Source organism: Amaranthus tricolor, chromosome 1, assembly GCF_026212465.1.
Source record: "Amaranthus tricolor cultivar Red isolate AtriRed21 chromosome 1, ASM2621246v1, whole genome shotgun sequence".
Lineage (NCBI taxonomy): Eukaryota > Viridiplantae > Streptophyta > Magnoliopsida > Caryophyllales > Amaranthaceae > Amaranthus > Amaranthus tricolor.
Genome location: NC_080047.1, coordinates 43,537,369 through 43,557,325, shown reverse-complemented (window position 1 = coordinate 43,557,325; position 19,957 = coordinate 43,537,369). Strand labels below are relative to the sequence as shown.

Below are 19,957 nucleotides of genomic sequence, written 5' to 3'. Positions count from 1 at the left end.
CTTAAAAAATTACTAATAATCTTAAAATGATCACTTACAATTTTAAAGTGATCAATTAAAAAATTAACTAATTATATAAAACCATCTCATAGTGAGACGATTTCATATAAAACTTGCAAAAATAGTTGTCGTGAAAAGATATAGATATAGAGCTATAGTTATAAGACATTTGACTATTTAATTACGTGGATAAATAATATTATTTGATAAAAATAAAAATGATAACTATTTGAATATAATTTATATTAAAATACTAGTTATAGTTTTAGAATACGACAATTTGTAACATTTTAAAAATAACTACCTACACTAATTACTATATAAACACTTACTTTGTCGAATAATAAGATTTTAAATAAAAAAAACTGGTACGCCAAACATGTTAACCATAAAAAATAGCCAAATGTAAATTAGTAAAAGTATAACATTATTCATTTTACCATGAATATGAAATAATGAGTGCATGATTGTTATATATTCTTTTATCTTTATTTACTGTAGGAAGAGATTGATAAATAGAAAAATGGCAGCTTTTAATCGGAACCGTACACGAGACATGAAATATGGTTAAATGATTCCTTGATAGTTGATCCCCTAAACACTAGAAAAACAGATATTGAATGATGAGGATTTTGAAAAATGTGAAAATAAAGCTACAAATTCCAAATATGTGAATATTGACAATAGGGACCCTACAAATAGACCATCCTAGCTGTAGGACAAATCAATCCAAATTCACTCTCAAGCTTAACATCAATCACCCACATAGGGATTCGAGCGTCACTCGATTCTAGCCATGGAAATCATGTCATGTTACACGTCAAAACGTATCCTGCTATGCAGTGTCATGTTGTGTTTTGTCGAGAATTGCGTCGCGTTGGGATGCTCATTAGCCATGTCTGTAGTGCCTCGTGACAAATTGTGTTGTGTTAAGTGAATTAGTAAAATACGAGCGTCGGGCCGAGTCGGGTCAGGGCAGTTGCATGCCAGTCCGACCCTAATCATCTAAGCTTGCTTCTTAAATTCCGTTCGTATGAGTTTGCCTCGCCCCAGACAAGACATATTGTGAGGAAAAATATCGTTATCTGAGTGCAAAGGAGTATCTATCAATTTCTTAGCTAGGCTAAAAGTATGTGCACAAAATAAAATAAAAACATACTCATGTCTTGGATTTATACATTATACAGTCCCCACCAAATATAACAAACTACATTTCATTTTCTGTATTTGTCATAGTATCTGTTTGTTTCCTACTCTTAGGAATATGTCATACATTTAATTCCCATATCTACTAGTATTTTGCTATGATTGGAAATTGTAAACTGCACAATTCCAGAAACAGAACTGTCGGGTTTGTGTCTTACGTGCAATATCAGCAGTAACAAACCTGTGTTATGAGCCGGGAAAGAACATTTTCATGCGTATGGTTGCGGAATAATTTAGCTCCGCTTACCTGTCAGAAGATGTGCTCCGCCATGGAAAGCCAGTGTGGAACCAAGAAGCGAGCCGGTGAATCCACATCATCGGGTTCCTGTTTATCCATGTGAATGCAGATTAGTTCATTAATTATTTACTAATCATGTCGTGCTGCTGATTAGGACAACTTCATATAAGACAAAATTTTTGTTACGGCTGATATATTATATAGTCAAGCAAAGCATCTGCAAAGTTTATTCTCCTCTATCATAACACTTTTTTTCATGCTTTGTTTTTAATATTCTCAAATTTAATGTTATCCTTGAGTCAAGACAACGGATACCCGGTAACAGGTCGGTACAGAAACCGCAGCAAGGAAAAACACTTGGTATAACTCGACCACTAGAAAAAATAAAAACAAGGGTTGAAGAAGATCGCATTCCGACCCATGTTTGTGAAAAGTGGGATCTACTAGTAAGCTCAATCAAGTCATAGTGCAAAACATATTTCCGATGGCAATTGAGGTAAAAGTCATAGTCATGCAGTAACAAGAGTGATGCAGTTTTCATACCACCAGATATCGTCCGAGAAAACAAGATATCCCTCAAACTTGCCGAAAACACTTTTTTTGAACTTTTACAACTCGGCCGATATGATATGATACAATCCATGCTTGTTTTTACGGTATGTGACTCAAGATGACACAACATAATAAAAGAGTAAAAAGGTCATAACTAGAAGAAACAAGCCAATCCTCATTCAGTTGTGATTCAACAAAATCAATAATTTTTATATATTACTCGAAATCAACACCATAAAGGATGAGAACAGACCCATAATGTCCACTTTAATCACAAAAGGAAGCAATAACCACGACAAACAGTACGATTATATTCACATCGAAGGCAGTCTATAAGTTTAATAAGATAATCGCATGACAATAATATTTTGTTATCAACACGTCCTTGTCAAATAGCCGATAACAGCCTTTTAAAATCTAACTCAAATGTGATAGATCTCCACTCAGTTAAGGGTCAACCGGATATTGTGAGGTAACAGGCCAAATACCAGTTTTAAATTCTACAATTTCACAATCAATGACGACAGAATTCCATTCGGTAGCGACTTGCAAATATAGATTAAAATAGGCGTACCAAACAAACAGTCAAGACACAGCTTAGATAATGCTATAATGCTTATTATCAAGTAAGCAATGAACCTGTAAAATCTAGACGGATCAGTGAATAGGGAAGATCAGTTCCGTAAAACGATTACACTAAACAATATTCTGATGCATGAATAGATTGTTTTCTAAAGAAAATCAAGCGACTTAAACTCCACCCAATTTCAACAAAGAACAAGTCTTCTTCAGTATAGCACACCAAGAACATTCAATTGAGCAAACATGCGATCATGAAATATGTGGTCTTAAAGTACCAAATTACAAGGTGATTGTTAAGAGCTCTTATCATAAGACAAAAACAAGGTTGTATCGCATTGCATTGGTTGCATTGTAAAGGTTTTCAAAAAAACAAACCGATATTTCCTATGTTGTAAAAGCGTTAAAAATGCATTTTGACTGTTTCGAATGAATCCCATGTTTTGTAGGTAGATGTTTGATGTTATGATAAATCATGTTACCACATCACTGCTCCGTGACCGTGATCGTGACTGTTACTGCATTTTTGCACTATGGCTCATATCCTACCAAGAACTACCTATTACAACTGGATTCAAAAAACAACTTGCCCTTATAAAATAACAATTTCCTTAACATTACAGCATTCCTAAAAGAACGGCTAATGAATAATAAATTGACATGATTCTGGAACCATACCAACTTGCATCCTGATTAGGTAACACCACATTATGCACCAGATTCCCTAAAACTATATAAATATTTGACGAGAAAAACAAAAGATTGTTTATTCGGGCAACAGAGAGCATATATGGAAGCAATAGCAGGTGAAACCTTGGGTCAAAAGCAAACAAAACTCCAAAAGAGCATCACAAGTAATGAGGACAATTTAAAGCGGGTTGAGTTGGCATAGTAGAACATTACCAGGATGATGTCACGTTGGGTCCATTCAGCTGCCGTTGGATTGCAATGTTATCTGATTGAGACTTGGAACATACAAGCCGTTGAAACCGGTCTGACAAATCTTGATACGGTTGAATCTCAGATGGTCGTACATGAAGGATTGCGTTCTTCAAATGTTCCATTTTAATCTCTGAAGCGTTTAGATTTTCCTGGTTCCAAAAAAATTCGCACATAAAAATTGCAGCTCAAAATGACTGAATTTCTATAACAAGAAAGGTATAGAATAACGTACTGCAATCGCTGAGATTGCAGCTTCTCTGCAAATCAATGATATATCAGCACCAGTGCATCCTTCGGTGAGACCTGCTAGCTCTCTGACATTGATATCGGAAGCGCAAAGCATTTTACGCAAATGAATATGGAATATATCAACACGATCAGATGTACTAGGGGGTCCAACATATAGCAGCCGATCAAACCGCCCTATCAAAAAATAAGAGGAGGATCATCACATATATATTCCGAAGGGAAATTAAATTATCGATAGTATCCTAGTGTTTTTGCACTTTATCAATGGTACTCCTAATTTTTTGGATTCTTGGTGGTACACCCCCTATTCTGAAATTAGAAACATGGGATAGAAAGCTATATAAGTTTATAACCATCAGGAGGATCACCTGGTCTAAGCAGTGCAGAATCAATCTTGTCAGGACGGTTTGTCGCAGCAATAACAGTAACTGCAACTCTTTCATGCAATCCTAAATGAAAACCAGTTTTATTAAGATCCCAACCATCATATAACATTAAAAACAGCTCACATTTGCAAAGACAATTACAGGCAAGCTTGATTCAGTCTTCCATGCACAAAAACATCATTTATTACACAAACAAGAAGTGAGGACATTGTTATTTCTAACGTCGTTTAAATTTGCAAAAAAAAAAAACAGACAAAAATAAATAAATAAATAAAATTGCAACTTGTTCCTGTTCCAAATGTAGAAGCTATGTTACTCGGACTTTTCATTTTACTTCACGTACCTGTGTCCGACCATTTATGCTCTGACATTGGTATGGCACTTGGACACTTCATTTTAGGCGTAAAATTGAATATTTAGATGTATCTGACACTTGGACACGTACCAGTATCCGACATCAGTACCCGAGTCCAAGTAACATAGTGTAGAAGTAAATTAGGATGGACATAATTGAGGTGCATAAGAATATAGGGGAAAGCATAAAAGAAAGGACAGAGAACACGACAAAATAATGAGAATATAATGATAGGGGAGTAATTCAAATAACCTTCAAGTCATTTGAAAAATAACACTACTAAAACACTCACCGTCCAATTCAACCAGCAGTTGACTCATGACCCTATCTGCAACTGAAACACCATCACTTTCCCTTCCACGAATCACAGCAAGACTGTCTATTTCATCGAAAAATATTATCGATGGGGCATTTGCCCTTGCTTTAGCAAACAGAGATCTTACAGCCTTCTCTGATTCACCAACCCACTTGCTAAATAGTTCAGGCCCCTTGACAGCCAGAAAATTCAGTCCAGCCTCAGAAGCTACAGCACGAGCCATCAAAGTTTTGCTGCATCCTGGAGGGCCGAACATCAACACTCCCGTAGGTGGGCGAGTCCCGATTCGCTTGAATGCATCCTGGTGCTTCTGAGGCCATTCAACAGCTTCCATCAGTTGTGCCTTAACCTCGTCCTGCCCGCCTACATCTTCCCACTTGACCTTAGGAACCTCAAGAATAACCTGCAGAAGCAAGTTTACCAAAAAAGAAAAAAAGAATCTTAAGAGTTCCCATTTGCCATTTTGGGTATTTTATTTGTTGTTCCCATGAAGAATCTTTCTATATTATCACAAATTTGGGACAAAATACCTTGTATATCCTCATTTTAATATTTTAATAATGCTAATGGTCCCCACATATATTCCATTAACTTCATTTTAACATTTTTATGTGACATTGCTTAGGATTAGCAAAACAGATAAAAAAAAGGGCTTCAAAATAGCTCAGCAACATAGTAAAACATGGCACAACCAGTAAAATGGAAAAAGAAACATAAATAATTTATATGCCGCAACACTAACAGAGATACTTGATAAAAATCTCAAAACTAATCAAATAATCAGCAAGCCGGATTCTAAAACTTCATTTTGATTCAAATAAACAATCTGAAAATCTACTGGAAGTGGTACTGTCATAAAAGTCAAGAGCCTGACGCATTTAGCCCATGACTTTAACTGAACGACAAATAAAAAATAAGCAGCATACCTCACGCATAGCACTAGGACGTATCTTCATTCTTGCCCTTTCAAAATCTTCAATGGTTATTTTCAACATATAATCTGTTGTGGAACAACACTCATAGCTATCTGATGTCGGTTTCCCGTTGTCATGTCCAAGTGCTTCTCCAGAGCTATGGAATTGCACAGAATTGGTTGAGACATTTGACTTCAGATCTTCTGAAGACGAAGAACTTTCATGATCCTTAGTAAACAATTCTGTGTCATCTCTTGCATGATTACCTCCCTTCATCACATTAGATCGATCATGAGTAGAGTTAGAATGCGGATCACCTAGAAATTTCTCTGCTTGGATACAACGCCTTAAGCAGACCATAGCTGCTTCATTCGATAGTGCTGCCAAATCAGCGCCGACAAAGCCATGTGTAACCACAGCAAGATTCTGGATTTGAGAAGATGAAAGGGAGTGTTCCATTTTATCGAGAAGAGTCGTCAATATATCAAGTCGTTGATCTGGTGATGGGACACCTGCATACATACATTCAGTCATAGTAAGCAAGTTACCAATATTTTATTTTACACTAATTCTTTATTGAGGCTGTCTCACCGTGAGACAACTTTAATTGGGTCAGCCCAAACTATTTTTAAAAAAAACTGCTTCCTGTACAAGTGCGAATTTAAATTTCATTTTTTTTATGTTTTTTTTTTACTAATGGACTGCTTGTATGGGCTAGTCTCACGATGAGACGGTCTCATAGAAAATTTTTGACGTTGCAGCATTAGAATAAAGAGCAAACAACTGACCGATTTCAACTTCTCTATCTAGTCTTCCGGGCCGTCTAAGGGCGGGCTCAATGCACTCAAGCCTGTTAGTAGCAGCAATAACAAGAACAGCATTTGTTCTACTTATTCCGTCCATTAAATTCAGTAGTGTTGCAACCATCCTCTGAGATAGCTCTTCACCGCCTTGTTTCCTGGCTGGTGCAATGGCATCCAGTTCATCAATAAAAACCTATGCAGAGTAATTTCAAGCACATATCATGTAAGTAAGTCAAGATTTAATATCATACAAATTTCAAACGATTCATTAGCTAGTCATCAAAAATCTCTACAAAACCATAAGTCGGGAAACAGATCTAACCACAGCTGGGGAAGCTTCACTGGCTGTCTTAAAAACATCATGGAGTGCCTGTTCACTCTCCCCATGATGTTGGCTGACAATCTCAGGCCCATTCACTTTAAAGAGGTTAACCCCAGCATCATGAGCACAGAGTTGAGCCAAGGACGTCTTTCCTGTTCCTGGTGGTCCATGAAGCAGCACTCCTTTTGTAGTTCGTAAACCGAGACTAAAATAGTTAAATGCTTATTAAGATACAATATTGACTATAGGAAAGGTAAACAAAATGAAGGGTCTGTAGTTTAGAGTTTATACAAATGAATCCACAAGGAAGCATCTAAAAACATGATTTCATAATATAAGCAGAACATGAAAGTGCCACAAAAAACATGCATACAATGGAAAAACAGATATTTTCGTTAAGGTAGACATATACGAGGTGATCACAGTAGAAAAAGCACACAACAAATAATCATACAGCAATCAGATCAGATAGTCAGCATTTAAACAGATTTTCTTTTCTAGACTCGATTATCTAGAATTTTGAATGTCATATACTCTTGTACCTCATTTTATCCACCTGTTCTGGAAATATGCCAACATTTTGTATAGAACTTACCGAAAGCTGAAAAATTTTAACTATTTCGACACCATTCAAACAAATTTAGATCAAGTGCTCCGTGTTCTTGTTATGTTATTAGCTACAAGATAGTGAGCTGTGTTAATCAATGAATGGGGTTCAATTGGTAGGTCGGGGCAGGTCGGGTCCGGAAGGGTCAAAGCCTGTTTAATCCGACCGACTTTGACCCGTTTTTAAAAAGTTCATATAATAGTTTTTTATTCTACTTTATGACCCGTTGGGTCGACTCACCTATGTATATAATAATATCATATAAAGATATAAAAAAGTGGTAAATTTTCAAAACCAATTCCTATGATTATCCGACCCGGCCTAACCCGACCCTTTACACCAAGACCCGTTAATGAACCGACCCACTAATGACCCATTTTGACCTGAACCTTGACCCGTTGGGTCGACCCGCCCTGTTAAACACCTCTATACATTATAAGAGCATGTGCCACCATTAAAAGTTGCAAGTGGGCCGAACGAAAACTGGACAAAGATCACTAGGCTGAGAAGTAATAACACCTTGACAAAGCATTCTTCACTGAAGCAGAAATTATGTCTCGCAGAAGTGAGTATTCCTTCAATAGTCCACCCAACTTTGAAATTTCATCACCCCTTTTGAAGTTAGCTTCCTTGGATTTGATTTCACCACTAATCAATATACTATCATTTGGAGTCCGGAGTGGCAAATCTGACTGTAAACGAATATTTATTTTTGTTGAACGGTCTATGATGAATGCCTCATCATTACAATGAACTAAAGAAGTTGGGGTAGAATCTTTGTCTATGCTGTCAGTAGTATCAGATGACAGCCGTTTCAAACCTACCACTTCAAAAAGGTATAGTCTGGAGAGTACTGGAACCGTCACAAGATTTCCGAACAGTAAAACACGAGAACATAACCAGGAAATAGCAGTACGCTGCAGAAGTTTACTCGCATCTTTATCTCCTAGGATTTCTTGCATCTCAACTGCATCAAAAAAGGGTCGTTTAATGCTATTATCATGAGAAATAGATTCTTCAGATCCCAGCAAACTGAATTTGCCGGGACTTGGAGAGCACAGCCTTGAGCGTTCCAATGCGGGTGTCCGAGGGGAAGAATCGCTGCCATTTTCACAACAATTCAGGTTAATGTCTGTCGAAATTTTTGATGGGAAAGTCGTATTCATACTCAATGCTGAGGAACTTTTAACAGGTAGCAATCTAATGTCTAATTCCTGGCAGCGTATTACGGAAGGGCAATCCAGAGGAGAGCTATGAAGCTTTCTGTTGCTATGTGCTAAACTAGTCAATGATCCACCCGGAATAGGTTGCACAAACACAAATCTCCCTGCGGCCGGACAACCCAGCGAGTACAATAGATAGGACGAGATTCGAACTCCATTCTTTACAAGCTGCAAGGACAATACAAGATAGAGTTAATAAAGCGTAATAGTTTCTGATTCAACTATTCAAGTACATCATAGATTTGAAGAATACAAATATGAAAGTACATCATAGATTTGAAGAATACAAATATGAATGAAATAATCTCTACAGGTGTCAAAAAATTCACCCCCCATCCCTGAAATGATGGCTAGCATCGAGTACAATCCTTTTTCAGATGATCTTTTCTTTGTCAAATTCAACAACAGTAATGACAGAGCCTATTGGGGTCGGCTACATAAATCATTTTTGATCTTGGTCGAATTCCACAAATCCCAACAAACCAAAACTTAGAATGAATTTCAGATGCAATCCCATCAAAATATTCTCAGTAATGACCTTACTGGAAGGAAACGCTGTTGCAAAGGCAAAATAATTCCCTGCTTTGGTGTCCAAGTCCCCATCCCAATCAACTCCAAACTGTTCACAGCATTCTACGGCCAATGGTCTCAGAGGGAAGCCACTCATCAAATTTTGACCAACAGGAGTAAGTGATACCTGCAGGATGATCCAAAAGAACAATTACAATCAAAATAAACATAGACAATGCTAAACAATAATTAAAATCAACAACAGACTAAATTAAACCACACCCTCCCTTTCTCTCCTGCCACACACATACACATGCACTCATGAAAGGAGAACTGAAGATAAAAACAAGATTTCAAAAGTACTTGACAAAAAATGACGCATCATACAAAAATCACTAGATCTAAAAAATATAAGTACAGAATTGCACCAACATATGACCAATCTAAACTGTAGATTTTATCCTTTTTATAAGTTACAAAATTTCAGTTTTCACCATTTTTGACACACAACTTTGACCATAACTATCCCTGCATTTTTTTAGTAAAAAAATTATGAAAAGCCAAAGATTCTAAACAATAATTATAAATTCTATAAGTTTATGATGGCGAGCCAAAGATTAAGAAAAGCCACACGAGAATACTTCTACACCTATGACAAAATAGGAAGAAATATGTAGAGCTTAACACAAAAATTCATAGAAAGTATAAAAAAGTACTTCAAGTGAGACATCATATCTTATTTCGTCAATATAAAAATAAATACACTTCAAATAAAAAAAATAAGGGAGTAATAAAATTCATTTAAGAGGAATAGGGGTTGAAATAATGGCTATAAGAGGTGATTTTAATTGTACTTAATGGAAGAATAGGCACCTCTATTCTCCATTGTAAAGTAAGTGATCCCTTAAGAAGGGGTAAAGAAACTTATTACCCCATTATAGAGGTGATCTAATACAAAAGCTAAATACTTTACTTGGTAGTTAACTCACTCATCACCTTGGTCAGGAGACTTCATGAGCTTTATCTTTTTAAGGGGGAAGGGGGCAAGTAGAAGAAAGATATGTATTCAAATATTTGGAATTTGGATAGAAACCAAAAGGGCGTCATGTCATCCATGTTCAAAAGGAGGGCCAAGGAAAAAACATCCATGTCCTTGACATATAGCATTTTATCTACAAAATCAAGGAAATTCTAGGTATCAATTCAAAGTCAACACTTGACTTCAACTACCCAATAGCTTATGAAAGAACTTTCCAAACCTCAACAGAAAAATATTATACCATCAAGAATATGTTGGTTAATTTATGAAAAAGTACACCATAATGCCACCATATTGATTACAAAACCATATCCAACAATTCAGAGACGCAATCTTATTTGTTTTTTTTTTTTTTTTTTTGAAATAGACGCAATCTTACTTCATCCTTCTTTTCCAAGCTACAAGAGCATAAAAAAACTTAATCCAGCTCATCCTTCCAAAAGAAAATAACCTAGAAAGTATATAGAAAAAAATCTAAGACTCTTACTCAACTGAACAACTACACAGTCCAAAATGGAAAAAAAAAAAAAAAAAAAAAAAAAAAAAAAAAAAAAAAAAAACCATCAATAGAGATCTTTTCTTTGACAGCCAACCACGCAAAGAAACGAGTCGAAGAGCTTTCAACTTCAAATCAACAATAGCAGGGAAGATCAAGGATTATTTCTATCTAGTAGATTACAAAAGATCTTGGCTGAAAAAGAGGCACTATTAACTTGCAGTGAGAGTTCATTCGATAACAAAGACATTCCAACACAATATCCAATCATCATCTTCAACACAAGGACATGGTAAAACCTTGGTACTGTTGATTTTTAAGCCATTGTTAAGCCTTGCAGAAGCAAAGTTCCAAAGCTTCAAGTTACCCTTCCATACTGACACGTTGAAGACCGTAATCTCCTTATATAAAGAAAATTATGAGCATATCTAGACATGGAGCATCAAGAGATTTAAGCCCACACTAAATGGCTTACCAAAACAAAGACATTTACCTAAAGTTACTATGAGACTAGCCAAGAACTAGGAAACCTAAAGCATGTGAGAATGGCTTTATCTATGCTATAGAATGAAAAAGTGATATTTTTTCTTCATCATTAAAGGTTTTTCAACAGTAGCTCCTTACTCATAATCCCCAAGAACCACTTAAGTTTAAGCGCTTCATCAACTCAACCGAAAAGACAAGACGTCCAACATATGCTTATGGCAACAAAAATCTTCCTATTTAACCCAATGAAAACCCATACCAAAATCAATTTTCTTTAGCTTTGAAGCCACAAAGCAGAATTCAAAAGGTTAATAGACATGCTCGAAGTATCATGTTCCATTCTACGGTCATGGGCATTGGTGGACAGTGGGCACATTTGAAGCTCCCCACATCACCTCTCTCCTTCCATCTTATTTGCTATTTCCTCCACCTTAATTTTCACTAATAATACAACTAAACTTCCCCAGTTAATAAATCAAAGGCTAGCATGATCCTTGCCACCATCAATGGGGAGCCCCTAACCAAGAGTGCTAGCTTTTGGTAAAGTAATCTCCCCACCATTGCCATTGCTCTAAGATAAATATCAAAGGAAACCACAGCTAAAAGTCCAGGAAAAACATACAACTTCCTAAATGGGAACGTTTTGTTTAGCTATCACCAAATGCATAAACAAAGATTGAATGATAAGAGGTAGCAAAGGCCTAATCTAACTAAAAGTCTAAAATAAATAAGTAAAATTGTGTAACCCCATTGAATAGATTAGCTCAATGTGAATTGCTTCATGATAGCGGAATGCTTATATCAACAAAACATGTTTTCCAATTATGAACTTATTGTCAAGAATTAACAACGCGTCATAACCCCATTGCCAAGAAGCTCTCGTGAGGCTAAGGTTTAGGGGGTCAAAATACTTGCAACTTTACTCTTGTAAGAGCAAAGAGGTTGTTTCCAACCATTCATTGCAAATCATCTCTAACTTCACATAGATAAAAAGCATAAATAATTTGATGCGCTATTATATTATATTTCATTATAAGCTTAAACCTACAAAAACAAAGAGTACCTAGAATACTAAAAAAAACCAATAGAGTACTCCCTCTATCCCACCAGTTTTGCTCCATATTCTTATATATGTCCCATAAGTTTTAGTACTACTTTTCATTTTATGGTCATGACTCAGTCTTTTTTCTCAATTCTCATCCACACATTTTAACTTCAAATTTTATCTCATCCGTATATTTCTCCCACTTCCTCCTAAAACACTCCAAAAACATTTCTTTTCCTCCCTGCTCACATGTTATACTTATAGCAAAAATAATGGGATGGAAGGAGTACTTCATAAGCATTTCACAAGCCTAATGTATCATTAAACAGTCCCTGAAAATTTGAACAACCAGCAATTTAACAATAGAGCAATAAATACTAACAAAACCAATCAGATAACCGAAACCCAAAAAAAAAAAAAAGACCAAGAATACCAAAAAGAACAGTACTTCAAATGCATTTCACAAGGCCATCAAACCCTCCAAAAGACCAAAAAACTGAGCATAAAGTGGAACTAAAATAAAAATAGTAGCAGAAATATAATTACCGAAACAAGGGAACCGGGAGAAATGGAAGAAGAAAGCATGGAGGATTCAGATAGCCAGATTTTGCACCCTTTTTGGTGGGTTGAAGAATCAAACTCAGAAATTTGAGCAATAAGAGCAGATTTAGTAATGAAAGATGGGAACTTTGAGGAAGCTTGTAGAAGAATATCCTGGAAATCATTTTCTGAAAACGGGGGATTAGTAAACGATTGAGAAGAAAATGATGGAGAAGGAGAATTGTTGTTATTGTTACAGTTTTGAAGTTGAGATGATTTAAGGTTTGACAATGGAGTTTTGGATGATTTCTTTTTTGACTTTGAAGACATTTTTTAGAAAAGAAGGAAGCTTTTTAAGGTGAATTAATGGTGATTTTTTTCAGTATGTACGAGAATGAGAAAGGGGGAGTTGTGTAAAGGAGATGGCGGGGATTTAATTTGGGGTTTTTGAGTTAAACCCTACAATTTTTTGTTATTAGAAGGAAAATGAAAATTTTGATTAGAATAGTGGAATAATGGAGATATTGACTTGATTTAAAATTGACTGGAAATTTGATTTAAATTTTAAAAGAAAACTTTAACCTTAGGTCTTTCGATGATGGAATTTTAACCTTTACTGTTTCATTGAAAATTAGAGGTATAAATAATTTGGTGAAAAATCAAACACCGAACCAAACCAAACCAAATTGAATAAGTAATTTGATTTGACTATATTTTAAATTTGGTTTGGTTTGGACTGAATTTTAATTATAATTCGGTGTTTAGTTTGAACTCGGTCTAGGGTCTAACAAAATCGAAATGTTAAAGGCATGTTATATCTTCCATTTGATTTGTTTGAATTTTTGCCCTTATTTTTAGATTTTTGTAAAAAGTTTTTTACTTGTTCAAATTAAAAACCCTAAAATTATTAATATCTATTTAAGAGCTTTAAAAAGAATAAGTTTGAAACAATACACGCAAAAATGATTTTCGGTGCAAAATATACAAATATGTGCAATTCGGTCTATTCGGTTCAATTTGGATTGGTATTTTAAAATTCGGTTTGGTTCAATTTGGATTATAAATATTATAATTTGAATTTGAACTGAAAATATCAAAACCAAATTTTATTCAATTTGATTTAAATTTATATCAAATCCAAACTAAAAATCAAACTTTCACCCCTACTTAAAAATCCCTATTTTTTGTGCTACTCGTTGTAAGGATATTGAATAGGGTGTCCAAAAAATCCGTTAAAGCATGTCATGTGGAAGACAATGGTCTAGTATAATATTTACAACTAACAAATAAACAAAATGAATATTAAATAATTTAATTAAGTAAATTATGAATGATTAGAGAAATAATAAATCAAGAGATAATTACATTATTTTATTAGTTAGCAAATAATTAAATTAACTCAAATAAATAAAATGACTAATTGATTAAAATAATAGACATATTATTTAATTAATTAAATTAAATAATTTAATTATTTAATTATTTGATTTTAAAAATAATTCATATACATTATTTAAACTTATCATTAGTAAAAAAGTTTAATAAATAAATTATGAGTCGGAGTAAGAAATAGGTTATGCCATTAAACATGAAAGAATTTGATATATCTAAGCATTGCATAGAGGTGACAAAAATTTCGGAAGATGGAAAAAGTTAGTAGAAAATATGAGAAAAATTTAAGAGTTGATAATACATAGATCCGGTTGAATGATTTCCTTTTCACCCTTGTGGTAAAGATTCTTTTATTTTTTTCTTTTCTCACTTGACAAAAAAAGTTGTTAGTTAATCCAAAAAATTATGCGTTAATAATAAAAGTTCAATGAATAATCATCATTTTCAACAATAATGAAAGTTATAATATTTTAAGGGTCTGTTTGACAAATAATCATAGTTACTAGAAACCCAAAACTTGCATAGATCAAGTTTCAGAACCTTCGTCTTCAAAATTCTATATTAACTTTTTTTAAATTTCCCTTTATATATATAACCCCAAATTATGAGACGGTTTCACCGTAAGACGTGCCTCATATTTGGGTTAAATAGCCCAATAATAGAAACTTTTAACATATTAGAGCTTTTGTATAAACTCGTCTCACGATAAGACGATCTCATACAAGAGGAGCTGTATTTACAAAACCCTTCTTTTCTACCCTTTTCTTTTTTCTTATCTTCCTTTTTAATCATTTTCATTTTACTTATCTACTCATTTATTTCTTATGGTATTCAAATTTTCTAAGTTTTTAAAACTCTAAAATTAACATTTAAAATTAACATTTCTAGTTTCCATTTCAAGTGAATTGTATTTGTAGCCTTTGAATGAGTTAATGAGCATAATAATAATCTTCTCTAATTCATCCAATAATGAACCAATCAATCGACATGAATTTTCTTCAACCATACAAACAAATGAGTTGATTTGAAAAATTATTATACACTGATGAATTATGAACATTCATCAACAGAAGTAATAAACATACTTCACTAAATTGTTTTTTGTGTCATCGGCAATGACAAAAATCCAAACCCATCATCCATTAAAAGAGATTGAATTCAAACTTAAAGCTGGTGAACACAAAGCCACTGCATATTTCTCAGCCTGAGAGTATTTCTTATACACAGTCTGCAGCTTGTGTCCTGGTGCAGTTTCATGCAGGCTCACCAACATCTTTGCACATTTACTGAAAAATATCAACAATAATACCAAAATTAATCATACTTAAGCTTAAGCTGATGGTTGAGGCCCGATAACCAACTCTAACACGTCCTCTCACACAAGAGCTCATAGAGAAGGGTGATAGATTCAAACCCGTCTTGTCATGTTGGCATCTGATACATCTGATACCATGTCGAGAAACCAACTCAACCAAAAACTTAAGCTGATGGTTGAAGTTCCAGGATATGTTATATACTCTAACACGCACAGGTTAGGGTATTGGGGGGGAGGATAAATCAAAATTATAGTTGTACTAGCAAAATATCCGATGTATTTTTGTGACTAAGATTAATTACTTGAGTTGTGACTCGGAAAACCCGGTGTGGATCCTCAAAGTTTCGGTCCAAGCAGGCGTCTTGAACAAGGTATGGCGAGCTACAAGGACTGCGGAAGCAGCGATCATGGATGGCGAAAAGGAGATGGAGCAATGATAGTTCATCAAAGCAAGCTCAGCTAGGAAATAGACTAAGTTCTCCATCTGCCGGTTTGTGCACAACATTTTACACAAATCAGATCAAGTATGTAACATTTTCGGTATAAACTGTAGTGTAACGAAACTCGTGATCAATACTCACATCATTTTCAGGAATGGAAGCCTTGATGTAGCGCGAGAGGAAAACATATGGTGTAGGAACTGTAATGTACCATTCTAATTTGCCTAATATGGCCTTCTCCATCTTCAGAATTTGTTCGTTGTTGTATGCCCTTTCACATATTGCTACAAAATCATTAACCTGAAAATTTGGAAGAATTAATTATTTGAAGAATTTATCATATGACCTATTCGATTAAAACAACGAGGAAAACATACTCGTCTGAGCCTGTTTTCATTTTCATAAAATCCGTTCCGTTTGAGTCTATTTTCCGGTTTCACAAAATCCGTTTTAAACCCATCGAATTATAGTGCATAAAGAAGTATTATAATACACTGAGGTCTGGGTTAGTGCATATGGTGTGACTCGTTTGAGCCTGTTTTCATTTTCATAAATCCGACTCAAGAGTCTATTTTCCGATTTCACAAAATCTGTCTAGACCCATCAAGCCTCTTGAGGATTATAGTGCATAAAAGAAGTATACAATACACTGAGGTCTAGGGATCATATGGCTCGACTCGTTTGAGTCTGTTTTCATTTTCACAAAATCTGACCCATTTGAGTCTATTTTCCGATTTCACAGAATCCATTTTGACTCATACTTGCATAAAAGAAGCATATAATACAGTTGTGCAAGTACCTCAGGAGCCCAGATTTCTTCATACTTGCAGGCAATTAACATAGCACCGATACCCACAAGCTGCAATTCTCTTCTTGGGATAGCTTTTATTGAAAGAAACCGATCGACCAAGTTAATGGTGAGATAGAGGGCTTCAGGCACAAGTTCAAATCTGCTGTGTACTTCAATCAACCAATCAACTAGAATTGCCCTCATTTTCTCATTGATATCGGGTTGTGAATCCATATACTCGCGAGGCCGACACTCATCCTACAATCCAGCAGAAGAAACAAGACAACACAAGATATATTCATTAGTCCCTTTTTCTACCCTTCATCCTACATGATTTATTAGTGTTGAAAGTAGATTAAACCTCTGCCTCCTTGTAATACTTGTAGATATCTTCGACATATTCAACCACAGCTAATTCATTATCAATATCAGAAGCATCAATGTCAGCTATCTCTTCCTTTGGCTTGTTGGACAACCCACAAGCAGCCTAATGAACACATCAAAATTAGAAAGACGCGGAGCAAAATTATACAATAATTTATAGGGGTGCACCATTAACTTCTGAAAAATATGCGAATTAAGTTTAGCACTTTGTGAATTATTATAGTCTCAATGTTTATTTTTTGAAAATTACAGCCACCAAAGGTATCAAAGTTTATAGGTTCAGGCCAAAAATACAACTCTGACCACTTAACCTTAAATTTCGACCACCAAAATGGTTGAAATTCCGTGTTTTATCAACCTGTAAACTTTGATACTTTAGTGGATGTAATTAGCAAAAATTAAACATTGAGCATGCAATTCGCAAATTATTCTTAACTTTAAGAACTATGAACATAAAAGAAAATTTAGAGAAATAATAAGCTTTATACCTTGCTCCTAGCAGTGAGGAGAGCAGTCATAGAAGGAACCTTCTTCTTTTTCTTCTTATAACCAGCTGAATTTTCATTTTGGGGCACCAATTTTTCCTTCTGTTTCTCATTTTTGACTTCCTCAGTATCAGGACTTATTTCAATCACTTCCACTGATGCTTTTGCTTTTGTTGGAACTGCCCTCTTTGCCGGTGGTTTTGGCACTCCTGCCACTTGCAATTTCTGAAAAGCCCAATCAGCATCAAAATTAATAACACAAAAAAAAAAAATTAAACAAACCAAATCAGAAGACTTTATCAATTAAAAATAGCATCTGGGTAAAATTGCACGGGTTTTGCACTACACCTGCCCGGATACAGTATGATTTTCTTGGGACATGGTTATGAAAACGCCTTACCCACACCTGCATTGCCATGGGTAATGGGTAGGCGGTGGGTAGGTAGCCGAAATGCGTGGTATACACACCACGAGTGGTGGTGGGATATGGGGGAGGGTTACCTGCACCCGACCGCCCATTTTGAAATCCCTAATCCAAGACTCCTAGTTATAAAGAGTAGTGGATAAGGCGGTGGGTAGGTAGCTGACATGCATGGTATACACTCCACGAGTGGTGGTGGGGATATGGGCGAGGGTGACCTGCACCCGCCCGCCTATTTTGAAATCCCTAATCCAAGACTCCTAGTTATAAAGAGTAGTGGATAAGGTGGTGGGTAGGTAGCTGATATGCATGGTATACACTCCACGAGTGGTGGTGGGGATATGGGCGAGGGTGACCTGCACCCGCCCGCCTATTTTGAAATCCCTAATCCAAGACTCCTAGTTATAAAGAGTAGTGGATAGGCAGGTAGCCGATATGCATGGTATACACACCACGAGTGGTGGTGGGGATATGGGTGAGGGGTATCTGCACCCACCCGCCCATTTAATCCCTAATCCTAGACTCCTAGTTATAAAGAGTAGTGTACAACCTTCTTGTTATCTCCTGCTACTTGTGCATTAGCAGCAAGTAATCTGGCACCAAAACTCCTGTAATTTAATCAAACAACAAGAACAAAAGTGTCATAATCACAAATTTTGGGAACAATCAAAGAAAATTACCAATATCATTGAGAAATTTCAAGAATTAAGAAAAACCTTGTGATGGGTCTTTGTGGTTTGGTTTCAACATCTCTGACTGTAACTAGATTACCAATATCATTGAGTGCTTTCCTGTTTCTTCCCTGTCCTGCTGCTACATTCTTTTGTTTGATCCCTCCATCATTACCTTCAACTGTAAAATTTAAATTCCAATTTTTACATTGTAATTTGTAGTGAGTGAAAAAAATCTTGATTGTTGATTGTAGTTTTATACATTATGCACACATCAAACCAGATAATTAACAATCAAATACTAAACAACCCACATAAAATTTGGGTGAAATAGTTGAAACCCAGAAATTCTTTTCACATAAAACTATTTAAAGATCAAAAATTTTCTCTAAGATGCAAAAAGTGGCTGAATAATTCATTAATAGTTTCATGAAATTAATAAAACCCATAAAATCTTTTAGACAAAACTAATTAAAGATCATAGCTTTTCATTAAGAAGGAAAAGAAAATGAATCTCAGAAAGAATAAAATTACCTGCTTTTGCACCCAAAAAAACCTAGATCATTCACTAATATACCCAATAATCAATGAAATGTATGAAAAACAGAAGAAAAATAAGTGAAAAAAGTATCATTGTTATGATTAAAACCCAGATGCTAATAGGAGTAGATAAGTAAAATGAACCCAAAAAAAAGTCAAATCTTTACTGAAAAAAGTTATGAATATTCTATTGAGAGTCAAGAAATAATCAAGATTAACTGTGATTTTATGAAAGATCTAGGTACATAAACCCAAATGAAATTGCAGAAAATGTAAGAATTGATTGAGATGAGAAAAAAACCTTTATCAACTTGAGGAACATTTGCTATGGAAGCCATGGATTTTGATTGTTTGAAAAAAGATTGACAGAGAAAGGAAATGCAAAAATTAGGGATTATTTCTCACTTTCCTTGATTTTTTTCTTGTATCGTCTACGTCTGTTGAAAGAAAAAGAAAGATTTGGAAAGAAAAATTAGGAATGAATTTCATACTGAGAAGCGCCGTGTTTTGTAAGAGAAAGAAGGGTTTTTTGCTTCTCTCTAACGGTCAAAATATTTCAAAATCCAGCCGTTGGGCAGCTTTCTTCAAGATATCCTAATTTTTTAATTCAAAAAAAAAATTACACAAATCCGACACCGTTTCATGGTGAGAGCATTTTTATCGGGCGATATAGTGTAAAATCTAACCTATAAATAAAGGAGAAATGGAAAA

At 35.1% G+C, this 19,957-nt stretch overlaps 2 protein-coding genes across 4 annotated transcripts; both read right to left on the bottom strand.

The window, feature by feature from the left end:
- Window positions 1-394: 394 nt before the first annotated feature.
- On the bottom strand, window positions 395-13,306 carry LOC130827775 (calmodulin-interacting protein 111). Of its 3 annotated transcripts, XM_057693632.1 has the most exons (12): window positions 12,815-13,288; window positions 9,231-9,389; window positions 7,989-8,860; window positions 6,863-7,067; window positions 6,526-6,733; window positions 5,750-6,249; window positions 4,800-5,226; window positions 4,135-4,215; window positions 3,750-3,940; window positions 3,479-3,666; window positions 1,454-1,531; window positions 395-1,085 (listed from the first exon to the last, which is right to left on the bottom strand). In XM_057693632.1, exons 1-12 carry the CDS (start codon window positions 13,136-13,138, stop codon window positions 1,082-1,084), a joined length of 3,237 nt encoding a protein of 1,078 aa, XP_057549615.1. In that variant the 5' UTR covers window positions 13,139-13,288; the 3' UTR covers window positions 395-1,081. The 3 variants fall into 3 exon arrangements, with proteins under 3 accessions (XP_057549615.1, XP_057549606.1, XP_057549623.1); XM_057693623.1 differs by lacking the exon at window positions 395-1,085 and having other exon boundaries at window positions 1,148-1,531; window positions 12,815-13,306; XM_057693640.1 differs by lacking the exon at window positions 395-1,085 and having other exon boundaries at window positions 1,148-1,531; window positions 9,236-9,389; window positions 12,815-12,951.
- Window positions 13,307-15,133: 1,827 nt separating this feature from the next.
- On the bottom strand, window positions 15,134-19,837 carry LOC130827764 (G2/mitotic-specific cyclin S13-7-like). Its single transcript, XM_057693613.1, has 9 exons — window positions 19,548-19,837; window positions 18,752-18,887; window positions 18,586-18,643; window positions 17,618-17,839; window positions 17,107-17,232; window positions 16,755-17,003; window positions 16,097-16,255; window positions 15,818-15,999; window positions 15,134-15,486 (listed from the first exon to the last, which is right to left on the bottom strand). The coding sequence occupies exons 1-9, from the start codon at window positions 19,582-19,584 to the stop codon at window positions 15,336-15,338; spliced, it is 1,320 nt and encodes a 439-aa protein (XP_057549596.1). The 5' UTR covers window positions 19,585-19,837; the 3' UTR covers window positions 15,134-15,335.
- Window positions 19,838-19,957: the final 120 nt, after the last annotated feature.